Source organism: Drosophila albomicans, chromosome 2L (genome assembly GCF_009650485.2).
Source record: "Drosophila albomicans strain 15112-1751.03 chromosome 2L, ASM965048v2, whole genome shotgun sequence".
NCBI classification, from domain to species: Eukaryota; Metazoa; Arthropoda; class Insecta; order Diptera; family Drosophilidae; genus Drosophila; species Drosophila albomicans.
In genome coordinates, this window is record NC_047628.2 from 2,528,286 (window position 1) to 2,541,812 (window position 13,527).

General features: G+C 40.6%; 1 protein-coding gene and 1 non-coding gene across 2 annotated transcripts; both read left to right on the top strand.

The window, feature by feature from the left end:
• Positions 1–8,072: 8,072 nt before the first annotated feature.
• Positions 8,073–10,664, top strand: LOC117564914 (zinc finger protein Noc). The gene is made up of 2 exons (XM_034243868.2): positions 8,073–8,596; positions 8,895–10,664. Exons 1-2 carry the CDS (start codon positions 8,507–8,509, stop codon positions 10,437–10,439), a joined length of 1,635 nt encoding a protein of 544 aa, XP_034099759.1. The 5' UTR covers positions 8,073–8,506; the 3' UTR covers positions 10,440–10,664.
• Positions 10,665–13,020: 2,356 nt separating this feature from the next.
• Trnap-agg (transfer RNA proline (anticodon AGG)) lies at positions 13,021–13,092 on the top strand. The gene has a single exon. It is a non-coding gene; the product is annotated as a tRNA-Pro (tRNA).
• The last annotated feature ends 435 nt before the right edge of the window (positions 13,093–13,527 follow it).

The window sequence follows — 13,527 nt, forward strand, 5'->3', positions numbered from 1 at the left end:
GAGATGGAGATGGCGATGGAGACAGCGGCAAAGGCGCAGTTGAGATGTCGACAAGAGAGTAAACGGTGAAAAGTAGGCGCGACATAATGCCCAAAATGTCGAAAACACAAGCTGCCACAAAATTTAAAATATTATGAGGGGCTGTTTGGCTTGACAACTTGAAGTGGAAATGACTGCGCGGACTGAAGAAGACGTCTCATTAATGACAACAAGGAGCTGCAGCTACAGCTTGAGCTCTCTAGAGCTACAGCGGAAGGGGTGCTGATGGTAGAAGTGAAGATTCCTGGTCCAAGACCGCGTCTGCAGCGTAAAAGGAAAGGTGTATTATACACTCAACGAGAGCTCCGTCTGGTGCTGTCAATTCAAGTTCTTCTTTTTTCTTCGTGTCTTGTTGTTGCTGTTGCTGTTGAATTTTGAATTGTTTTGCTCAAGTGGTTTGTTGGTTCGCTGGTTTGCTAGCAGCTCTAACCACTTTCCTCGAAGGATCATAGCGATGCCATATAATTGAAAACGAGAAGAAGGTACCACAAAATTGCTCTCGACGTCGCCTGACATTTAAAGTTGATTATGAGTGCCGCCCCACGTTGGGCCGTAAGGCCAAGATAATCACGATGACGACGACGACGACGACGACGATGATGATGATGATGATGATGATGATGATGATAATGGTGATAATGATGCTGGGAGTCATTTTTCCGCTCTGTTCTTGCTGACGACAGGTTAAATGTTTTCATTATGAATCGCTGAGTTTAGCTGAGTTGAACTCAACTCAACTTGTGTTGCTGCCAGATTTCTTCTTTCTCTGCGTTTTTCTTTTCGTTTTTTTGCCTGCGTCTTTTTCCTCAACATAATTGGACCTACATTCAAGGGTCCCCGAAGTGTTGTCATCATGTTAGTGATGTTGTTCTACTCCTGCTGCACAACTAAATTGAATTCTAGGTAGTAAAAAGTCTGTCTCCAGCTGCCTCGAGTGTTGCTTACCATCATCTGATATTAAATCTCCGCCTGAGTCAATTAGTTCCTTGAATCCAAACTTCCTTTGCCACTTGACACTTACTGCATTATTCTACAGATGTCTTATGGAATCATAGACTTGAGCCAATTGTCTTTAGTTCTTTAACATTTTATTTAGCATCTCAATTTAAAATTTAAAAATTTAATTTAAAATTAATATTTGATATTCTGAACGAATATTCTGATGTAATCAAAAATCAATTTAATTTAGTTGGCTATGAACATAATAAGAGAATCCTAACGATGAAGTAAAAAAAATGCAATATAAGACTTCAAAGCCAGCCGAATCAATAGAAGAAGAAGAAGAGATAAGTCAATAAATTAACACAAAAAGTGAATAAACAAGTGAGTAAAGTTGAGAAGGGACGAGTAAGGAATAGTGGGAGTGAGAGGGAGCGCAGGACCCTTTAAAAAACAAACATGCCACGCATAACTGATGAATTCTCCATGGATGGGCACTCACATCATATGTGACTACTGCACACACTCAATCTACTCGCAGTTGTGGAGCGAAAAACCTTGGCAACGTGCAATAAAAACTAAATTATATCCTTTCACGTTTCAAGTGGATGAGTCGCTGATGCCGCTTGCCGCTTGCCTCTTGTTTCCCGCTTGTAGCATGCGGCGTGCATGAAAAACGCGCATCAACAATGATGCCGCCGCCGACGCCAAGGGTTGGAGGAATGCAACATGTTGTCCAGAAACCGACTGACAGACAAACAGACGGACAGACAGACGTAGAGGCAAACACCCGAGTTCCCGGACTGAGCGACCCACGCACTATTTAATTTAGTACAAAATTATTATGCGCAACATTAGCACTCGCTCGATTTGGGATTGGGACACGGACTCGGCCTGTCTCTGGGTCTACAATGTGGCGGGATGCGAAGCGTGAGGTGCCTCAAATGAAGTGTGAATTCTGCTGTCAGCCTGTCATTTCAACAGAGCGCACAACAACAGAGGCTCAAGAGCCGTTGCCGCCGTTTCCCTTTGGATTTTTGTGTTCACGATTCAGCTGTGCTTTAATTTGTTCCTTCTTTTTTTCTGGATTGTTTTAGAAGTCTGCTGTTCATCCTCATTGGTCGTCACACGGAACCACGTATCTTACCCCTATTATTTTATTATCCGATTAAATTCGCAACTCGTCAACTAAAATCCAAAAAACTAAATTTAAAGTTAGGTTTTTATTTTTTAAGAACGGATAAGGAAATCGAAAAAATAAATAAATTTTCAAAATGAAATACATTTTTAAATTTGAATAATTCAATTAACTAAAATTAACCGAAATTTAACATTCTGAATGAAAAGACAATAAATGAATAGAAAGTGAAAAGTAATCAATTAGTAAATAAAAGACTTTAAAGAAACAAAGATATACTATCGTATTTTTTAAGTAAATGTAATGTTCATTGTTTTGGTATTAGGTAATTTAATTTAAAAAGTTCTGAGACAATCATTTCAATTATTTATTTAGGACTTTTCAGGTACATTTATCGTATGTCATAAAAGTGATTTATTTTGCAACTAATTGTGGAAACTAAGTTTCGTCTGCTATTAGACAAACCTCAAACAAGAGCCATAGATCGAAAATAGTCGGCAAAATCGCAATCCTTAACTGTCAGAGCCAAACAGGCAAATAAATGACGCGTGACTGGCAGAGACAGACAAAGGGAGGGTGAAGATTGACTCGGGGCGAGTGTCAGTTAGTTAGCAGACGCAACAAGATAATGGCAAGGACAACAGAGGGAGAGAGAGAAATAGAGTGGGAGAGGGACAGAACTAGTAACCTCGAAACACTTTTGATAAATGCGTCATAAAATGAGCAATTATCACGTGCGGCGATGAAGCAGCTGAGCAACTTGCAGGACAATTAAAAACCAAGCAAGGACCGTCAATAAAATTATTTGTCAAAATGTCAGAGCACACTCGAGGGGCGGGCCAACTGCTGCTGCTGCTGGCTGTGAGCTCTGAGCTGCTGTGAGGGGAGTGAACAGGACCAAGGATGAGGCAGAGGCAGAGGCAGAGACTAAGCGACGCTGAAGACAAACGCAGACGTGTCAACTCTGGTGGCAGTGAAATTAATGAGGATCATAAATCAAGGACAATGCCAGATTGCCTACGAGTAGTTGAGGGAAGTCAGGACTGCCAGCCTGGTGTCCTGCCAGATCGACCGCCTGCGTGGCTGCTGGCCTGGCTCGTTGTCCTTGATTGACCGCACTCCGGATGTGTGTCGTTGTTTGTTGTCCCATTGCAATATCCTCAAGAGTGACAGAGCCTTCTTAACATTCCTTTGTGGCAAAAATTAGCAACGCCGTCAGGCAAATCAATAAACATGCGACTCTCGCAAGGATCATAAAATTTCTTGGTCATAAAACAGAACAGAACAGAACGGACGCAGCGTTACTTCAGCATCGATAGATTTCCATGATATATAGGCCATAATTTATGTGCTCTTTATCAACACAAACACTAAGAGCAACAGGGGACAGACAGGCAGAGAGGGAGAGAGAAGGAGAGAGAGAGAGAGAGAGAGAGTAAGAGACTTGATATATTCCTTATGCTTGGCTGTATCCTGTGTGCGCTGACTTGCATCAATTGCTCTTGGGAACTGAGACTGACAGTCACAGCCAGGGAGAGGAAGGCAGGAACCTGCCTCGGTTGTTAAATTGTGAAGGTCGTAAACATTTTTATGTTTGCCCATAAATATTTGACGCGTCTGAATGCGATTCTTGTGCCAAAAAGGATATTCTCGCATGCATTTGGTTCTCTAAAGGATTTCGCTGTTGTTTCTACTGATTTTATGCGATTTCCGAAATCTCCCTCATGTATCTTATTATATTGTCACTCTGCTCACGAAACAACTTAAGTTGAATGCATTCTTTCTTATAAACTATGTATTGTGTTTCGATGTTGTCTAAGATAAAGACTATTTTTATTGAGTTGCAATGATATTCCATGGGAGTCACTTCCTCTAGCTTAGATCAATATTCGTGAAAAGTTACAAATGAATGTCTACCTATTTTATTCAATCTATTCAAAGTTTTTATTTGCGATTATTACATTTATCATTTAATTTTAGTCTATGAGATCTGATCATACTTGTGTGTTATTCAAGTTTGAGGTGGGTATCGGGTGCAGGTATATCGCAGTTGATCAGACTCTATTGCCGTTTTCTTTTATAATTCCATTAATCACATTGCAGCTTACCCTTGCAAAAAGTCTCGTTACCCCTGAAGCAGTTCTTCGTTTTGTATGCAATTAATACTCAATACGAATGGCAATAAAATTTATATTGTCAATTTATCATTCAGATTCCTGCACGTGTCACATTTTTTACCCCCAAAAATATGGCATTGTTTATTGTTTTTCGTTTTTTATTCTTTGTTCATTGTCATCAGCAGTTCAACCATTAATTTGCTTTATTAATCTGCCCAGATTTGGCAGAACTACTGTTCAAAGAAAAACGAGGGATGTATCGGAAACCCCTCGACAAAGTCAGTTTGCGAAAAAGAAATTCTAAAAAGTCCATTGGTATATTACCGTAAAATTTCAATGTCACCATTGTCCATGGCAATTTCTCATTGTCAGTGTACGCATGTGAAAGTATGTGTGTGTGTGTGTGTTTTTCTGGTCGTTACTATTACGAAATAAATTGTTGCCGATAAATTATCGAGCATCGGGCTCTGCCTACCTCCCTTCATCATGGTGGTAGATGAGCCGCCCAGGGGGCAATGCCGGATGTGTATCCCTTTGCAGAACTTCCTTCTCTTTTTTGTTGCTACATGTTAGTGTGGGTCCTTGTGTCTGAATTTGTTTTTGTATTTGTGTTCGTATTCATACTCGTGTGTGTGTTTGAGTATTGCATGCGTTTTACCCAATTTATTGCAGTTTGTTTTTCAATTTTTTAAATGGCCCCGGATTTTGGGTTCTCGCAAAGTGAGTTATTGTATCGCCAAACCAACATCAATCGATGCCAATTATTGATCTATGTATGAGTGATATAATCTGAAATGCAGAGAAGCGTTTGCCTAATATGAGGGTGAATCGCATATTTCTTACAAAATTATCAAATGCCGAACGTATTCAAATAGTAAAATATGCTCAATACGTCTACGAAATAGATTTTCTCCCATTTTTTGTTTCAGTGTCAAAGAGTACCTTCACATATCCATAGACCCTTATACCTCTTAGCTTGTACCTTATTGCCACAGATAATGTCAAATTTATAGCAATATTTTGTCCCGTTTTCTCTGCACTCGTTCTTCATTTTAGTATTTTCATACTCTTTCAGAGGGTGAAGCCACTCCGGGAAGATAAATAATATATTGTGCTCAAGTGATTCGGATAATGAAATACAACATAATCAAGAAGAATATTTGAGTTTTAAATATTTCGTCTTAAATTATAATAGTTAAAACGCAATTCCTTGATTAATTGTGAATTAAAAATTTAGAAAATGAGCACATACATATGAATTAAACCTTAATTTATGTGTTAAAATGGAAACAACTCATAAAATATTTTCATTTATTTATTTGTTACTCCAAATATATTTATAAAGTTTAAAAAATAATTTCTTTAATAATTAAATGGATGCTATTAATATCATGAATGTTAAATGACTTAAAAATTGTTTTCTTATATTCTTTTTCTATATCTTTAAGTTCTATATGTATTTTATTTTTATTATAACATATAATTCAATATTTAAAACAAAGATGAGAAATTAATGCATTTTATAGAGTATTCAGTGTTCGTCAAACCCTAACTAGAGCTTCTCACTTATTTGCTGTGTTTGCTGTTATTGTTGCTGTTGCTGTGCATAAATCAAAAGGTAAATGGCTGCATTTTTATGACTGCCTTTTGCCCCCTTGCCATCGCATTCGCTATAGCTATATAGCTATAGCTGTAGCCATCGTTGACTGCGTCGTCGTTCATCGTTTGCCTTTTGCGCTGCTTCGCTTTTATCACACAAACATTTCTGTGATAATAAATGCCATAAAAATGAAGAAATATGTGGTTAATTTTATGTGCTGCCTCCTTTTTATATTCTTCATATACATAAATGTTTTCGCGGCTACAAATTTTGCGCTTCTGCTCAGCTTTTTTACATCCCTGCGTGTAATTTATAATATTTTGTGTTATTTATGTATACGACGCCACCGTCACCGCCACCGCCACCGCCGCAATACCCGCATCCCCATCACCTTCTTCTCCTCTCTGAGAGCAACGCAGGCAACCATCTTGTTTGCCGTTTGCTCGTTTTGCTAGTAAATAATTCACATGCACAAGGAAATTTATGACGCTGACAAAGTAGCCGTAAAAATATGAATTACTTACCTACTCACATTCACACTCACTCACTCTCGCACTACAACTGGCACTCAAACTCTATGCTTTTATGCGTACTTACTTATTTTAGCATTCGACGCAAATAAGCCAAACTAAAATAAATAAATACAAATTAAACGTGCCATTTACCAACACTGTCCGCATGTTTGCGCTTACCCGCTTTGTTCGCTAAAACCGCAAATTACGCTTAAGCTGTATTGTAAAGCAAAACCAACCTAATAAATCCGTCACGTTGGTCAGATGTCTGTCGCAAGTCAGGTACCAGCTTTCCTTCCTGGAAAAGGTTTTTCCACCCTTGCTTAGCATTTCTAAATAACTCTGATAATCCAGCGTATTTACACAGATTGTAATTTTCGAACTCAAATAGTTGCAGGAGTGTAGACTTTAGGAACGCGAAAGAAAAGCAATGGAGTGCTCGCTTAAATGAATAGTGGAAAACCATTCAACGTGATTTTATGTGCAAACTGTGAATATCATGCAAACGATGCCATTAACTAGCACTTTGTGTGTTGTATTATTAAAAATGCATGAAGGGAAGCAACCGTTAATCTATTAAAAGTTGGAGAGTGCACAGTGTGGCCATACTCAACACACATCTCGAATCGAACACAGTGCTGCCCATAAGTGTGCAGTGTGGAGATTAATTAAGCCACGCACACACACACACACACTCAAGGCTTGCATATATCACACAAGTGGAGAAAGAACCGTCATACGATTACGGGATGACAAAACATGTGAAAAATTGTTTGGAACAACTTTGACACGACGACAAAACAACGATTTCCACTTAAACAACAAACAGAAGCTCTTGCGGAAAACAAACCACAAAACAGAACCCAGAAGTTAATCGAAAAACGCTAAACAAAGGCAAGAGCAGAGCAAAGCCGAGCCGAGCCAGTGGCAGTGACAGAGGCAGAGGCAGAAGCAGAAGCAGTGGCAGTGCAAGAGCAATGGAGAGCGGCAAACAAATTAATTTTTATATGACATTAAAACGAGCGAACCGAGGCGATGGCGACGACGATGGCATAAAGAAGCAGAGTGGTTAAGTGTTGAGTGACTGAGAAACAAATCTCAGTGAACACAATGCGACTGAGCGTAGAATAGCCTGGTGTTGACAGCTCACTGAGAGTGTGAGTGAGAGCCCCCGAATGGGAGAGTGGGAGAGCGGGAGAGTTGGAGACGCCAGTGTGTGTGAGCTGCAGTAGCGCGTGACATATGTGTGAAGATAAAATTAATGTGCGCGTCAAAGGCAAACTTCCGCGGACAGCGCCAACCAAACGAGCTGAACAAAAAAGAGGCGAGATAAAAACTAGTCAAGAGCGTCCCACTCATGCTCAACTGTTGCTCTCTCTGTGAGTGTTGCCGTGTTGCAAAGAGACAAAGAGTCGAAAGAGCTGATTGACAAAAAAAACCTGCTGGGTCAGTTCATGGCTTCCATTGCATGCGCATGCGACGTGATTGGGCTAAAAGTACGCCATATTTGAAAATTACACAGTGCAGCTCGCTCACACAACACATGCGCCTCTGCTTCAACCAATGCGCTTAAACGTTACGCAGCGACGCCGACCGGTTTTGAGCAAGAGAGCGTGCTCTCAGAGAGCCCGCAATTCGAAACGAACTAAAAAGAGAGAGAGAGAGTGCGAGAGCACACAACTGAGTGTAGTTTACGCTTCGCACTGAGTCAAGTCTCTGGCAGTTTCTGGCGTTGAATTCAGTTCGAGTTTAGCCTTCGATGCGTTCAGACGTGTTCGGAAAAAACTAAAACGGAAAGCAAAAAGTAAACTCTGTCTAAAAAATATAAAGAGAAATACATATTACCTTCATATAGCTATACATATGAATGGTCGCCGAGTGTGAAGTGATTGAACAACTCAGAAATTATATGCCTCTTGGCCACTTGTCAGTGAATAGTGAATTCTTAATTTGACAAGAAAATTGAAACTAAATTGTGAAAACGCATAAAACAGAAAAATACAACATTTCGGAATACTTGCCGCCGCAAACTCTTTGGATTATTTTCAACCAGCTAACAAACAAAAAAAAAAAAAAAACAACAGCTAACAGCATTTAAATTGCTGTTGGATATATTCTTTGGATTACCTGAATAAGCAAATAACTTCGAAGCAACTGCAAAATGGTTGTACTCGAAGGCGGCGGTGGTGTTGTTACCATCGGCAATAACCAATATTTGCAACCGGATTACTTGGCTCCATTGCCCACAACGGTTAGTATTCATAACTTGGTTAATAATGATTCCCATTATTATTGCCTCGCTGAAATTTGTACAAGTTTATTAAAAATAATAAATTCAAATTTAGCTATCGACAAACAATACAATTCACGAGCCAGTTGTAATTTTAAAACATATTTTAATATTGTTTCAAAATATAAAAAGACAAATTAAAAAACATAAAAGCTTACAATTTGAAAAGTATTTAATTTATTTGATTCATTTATGAGGCACACAAATTTGAAAATGCGAATCGCAACTAAACATAAATCTTTGTTTATTTCCACCGCAGATGGACGCCAAGAAAAGCCCGTTGGCATTGCTGGCTCAGACTTGCTCACAGATCGGAGCCGATTCATCGGCTGTGAAACCGTTGCTGGGCATGGATAAGAACAAGAAATCGGGAACATGCTCATCATCGTCGACGTCATCGAGCTCATCGAGCAGCGCAGAAATCTCAGCGGCCAAGTCGCCAAGCAGCCAAGCCAAATCGCCCAAGTCGAGCACACCGATCACCACAAGCTCAAGCATCAGCATCAGCAGCACAAGCCTCAGCTCATCGGGCAGCGAGGTCAAGCTGGCCTTCAAGCCATACGAGACGAACGTGCTCAGCCAGCAGAATCAGAACAGCTTCAAGAGCAGCCACAGCGAGGAGCCAGTGCGTCCCAGCTCGAAGAACTCCTCCACCCAGGAACGCGTGCCGTCGCGCAGCAAGTCCAACGCCACGCCCACAGATCTCGCCCAGCTGAAGGCGGAGGGCATGCCGACGACTCCTCACGACAACAGCAGCGCCAGCGGCAGCCGCAAGACAGTCTCCCCAGCCGGATCCTCGCAGCGCGGCGCCAGCCCCATCGTACGCTCCGGAATGGAGGTGCTGAACAACGCTAACGGCACCGCACAGCATCCCAAGGAGATGAGCAGCATGGCAGCGGCGGCAGCAGCTGCGGCAGCCGCATACAAGGCAGCCGGACCCTATGGACTGAATCCCCTGTCCGCCCTCTGCTGCCCGCCCGGCATGGAGCAGCACGCGAACCCCGCATTCCGTCCGCCCTTCGCCGGCGGCTTCACGGCGCATCATCACGCGGCTATGCTGGCGGCGGCAGCGGCCAACGGCGGCTATCCGCCCACAGCAGCCGGACCGGGAGCAGCCGGCCAGCCCAATCCGTACATCAGCTACCAGCGCATCAAGACGCCAGCCGGCGGCGAGGCAATCGTGCCCGTCTGCAAGGATCCCTACTGCCCCGGCTGTCCCTACTCCGCCCACACACAACAGATGCTCATGGGCGCCCCGTGCCCCGCCGGCTGCACGCAGTGCGAGCACCAGAAGTACGGCATGGCCATGGCCAGCGCCGGACTGCCCCCAGCCCATCCCTACTCACAGGCAGCGGCCGCCGCGGCCGCCAACGCAGCCGCCGCTCGCAGCGCTCCCTACGTCTGCAGCTGGGTGGTGGGCGACGCCTACTGCGGCAAGCGATTCCAGACCTCCGACGAGCTCTTCACCCATCTGCGCACCCACACCGGCAACCTCTCGGACCCCGCCGCAGCCGCCGCGGCTCTCGCCCAGTCCCAGGCGCAGTCGCTCCTCGGCACGCTCTTCCCGCCGTCGGCTCTGCGCGCCGGTTACCCCACGCCTCCCCTCAGCCCCATGTCCGCTGCAGCGGCGGCCGCTCGCTATCATCCCTACGGCAAGCCGCCGGGTGCTTTAGCTGCTGCTCCATCGCCATTTGGTGCTGCTGGCGCCTTCAATCCGGCAGCGGCGGCTGCTGCAGCTGCTCTGGGTCCCTACTACTCCCCATACGCCATGTACGGACAGCGCATGGGAGCAGCGCACCAGTAAGAGAAAGAGGGAAAGGAGGAGGCGAAGGAGGAGAAGGAGAAGGAGAAGGAGAGGCTAGTGTTGGATACCAAATAGATGTGGATCACGTCTGGTTTGGGAAATAATTTCTAAAATTGCACAATGCGTGAGAGGAGCGAAAAACGAAGGGAAATTTGAAAAATTCAAAAGTTAAAGAAAAAGAAAAAACAATTAAGAATTCATTGATAATTATGAATGAATGATTAATGATTAGTAACGCTCTCAGCGGCGTTCGCTGTTCTGTGATACTAAACTGTAAATTTGTCGAGCGCTAGTTACGTTTAACTTTCCAACAATAATAATAATAATAACAACAACAACATCAACAACAACCACAACAAGTCAAAATAATAATAATAGTATTCACCAAAATAATCACAAGAATGAAGACAACAACTAAGGAATAAATCAACATATGAAAATAGATCAGTTTTGAGTTCAGTTACAATTACAATTAACATTTACCACTTACACGTCTCTTAATCAATTAACCATAATTAATTGCGTTCTCAAAGTTCAACCAAAGTTTTTTAAATGACTTCCAGTTCTCTCGATATATATATATATCTATGAAAATCGTATGTTTATCAGGTTTTGTTTATATTACGCTAATGTTGAAGCATTGTTTTTTTTACTTTAATTTGCCTAGATATAAATTAGTTGTAACTATTCCATATACAAATAAATATAACACAAAATATACTATATATAATATGCATACAAATTCAATAATGTTTTAAGCCATCTTATATGTAAAATAAAAAACAACAAAAAACTCAACCACAATACACACAATATGCAAAAGATTAAAAATTAAAAATTGAACAAAAATCAAATTCAAAAATGGACTTTTATATACTTGTATTTTATTAAGTTAATTGCAAATGCACACAAACAGGAATATCTCTCTGAATATCAACTCTGATTGGCCAGCAAAAACAACAAGAGTAACAAAAGGTTCTCAGTAAATAATTAATTCAAGTGAAACATTTGGGCTACAAAAAGAAAACACAGCAAATGGATTTTTCAGGCAAACTTCTTATTTTCGAATATTAATTTATCAAACTTTAAAAGTAAAGACAAAGAAACACATCGAACTATATTCTGCATTCACTTCAATCAAAACTCAATTCTTAGATGTTTCTTTAGGAGAAGAGCAAAATAATTTAGATTCTGAAAAACCAATTCGTGGAAGCATTTTGCAACTTGTGTTACTTTATAATCAATAGCGATTTTTAGATATATTCTTTAGGTGTAAATTTTAGCTCAAACGATCTACAAATCACTGAATTTAGATTAGATACTCGTAAATTAATTCAAAAATCATTATTCGTGAGTATTTGTAACTCTCGTTCGGCGAATTGAAAATCGATTTTCATTTTGAAGTCAAATTAAAATCCGATTTGGATTCTGAATCGATATTTTGTATGCCAAATGCATAATTTCAGCTTTTTGCTACAAAAAAAAAAAACAAAATTTGAATTTCATGAGCACTGAAGTAAAAAGATGCGGGGAGGGTGGGGGACATGGTTGGGTGCGGCATTTGTCGAAGCGTTAATAAACTCTGACGACAGGCACAATAAAACACCCAAGCTGAAATTAAAAATCAATAAAAATAATCCATCAATTCAATTGCCATTCAAAAAGCAAACTCGCAGATAGCAAACAAAATCTCACTTCTGCCCCTGACAATGTGACAAAAGCAATCAACGAGGCTCAGAGTCGGATCAGTGCTGTGGCAATCAACAATCAGCATTCTAGAGTCGAGAATCGGAAATCGGGAATCGGGTGCACATATCTTCTAAGTAAATTAATTGTGACAATATTCAATTGAATTGATTTGAAATTATCGCATTCAGCTGTCAATCGTTCAACGAAAATTGATTTTTTGCTTCAATTGCTTCAATTTCCACTTCACTCTCAATTTTCTGTTGCCCTAATTTTCAAAAAAAAAAAGAATAAATTTGCTATAAAATTCGAATTTGTTATATTTACAGAGCCATAGTATTCTACTATAAAACATAAGACGCAAATATGCGACATTTTGATTAATGTCAATAATATTTTTATTTCCCCATTTCTGTTGAAAGATCTAAGAGATCTCTGATCATTTTTTATTGTTTGTTGTGTGTATGGCGCTTGTCTTTCGTTTGATATTTCATTTTTTGTGTGTGTTGTGTTCCAAATTGAATTTATTTACATGCATCATATTTCTTTTGTTGCGTTGTTTTGTCCATGTTGAACAATTTGTTTTGTTGTCAACACTCGTGAACAACAGCAACAACAACACGCAAAACGAACATGGCAACTTTTTGTTATAAATAGACTGCTTCGCTCTGCTCTAAACAGCTCATGTGGAGTCCATCAGAATCTGTGCTTGTGTGTGTCTGTGTGGAGAGCGAAGAGTGAAGAGCTCAATTGCTCGCTCAAAACTTGTCGCTCTCTTTCGCTTTTGCTCTCCATGTTTTTGTCTTTCTTTTCGTAAGTTGTCTTGTGTACTCCATGTCTTGTGATCATTTTTGCTGTTTGCTCAAATGCGCATTTTGGCTACTTCAGGTTAACTGGCTCGTTGGTCTAGGGGTATGATTTCCGCTTAGGGTGCGGGAGGTCCCGGGTTCAAATCCCGGACGAGCCCAAGTAAGATTCTTTTTTTTTTTTAATTTTGATTAAAAAACTTAATGCAAAAAAGAACTAAATACAAAAGTCAAATAGGTTTTTTGTAATCCAGGTAATAAAAACCGCTAAAACGATGTGAAATGAATGAATTGTGAATAACTAAATATAATTCAAATTAAAAACAAAAAAGCAAAATTTGAGCTCGAAAGAATTTGATTAAGATTGGACTTTTTCTTTTTTGCATTATCTTAGAGTAGAAAGATTGATTGTAGAAAAGTTAATTACTTGTACTGAAAAAGCGTGACCAAATTTATGAAACCTTCTTCCACTTGGAAATTCAGTATAGCAAGTCTTGTGATTCATGCATATCTTGAATGGGGAAAGTGTAATCCCCATAGTCTAGCGAGTGCTTTATGATCGCCATGAAATTAGCTCTAATCAATGGTTGTGATTT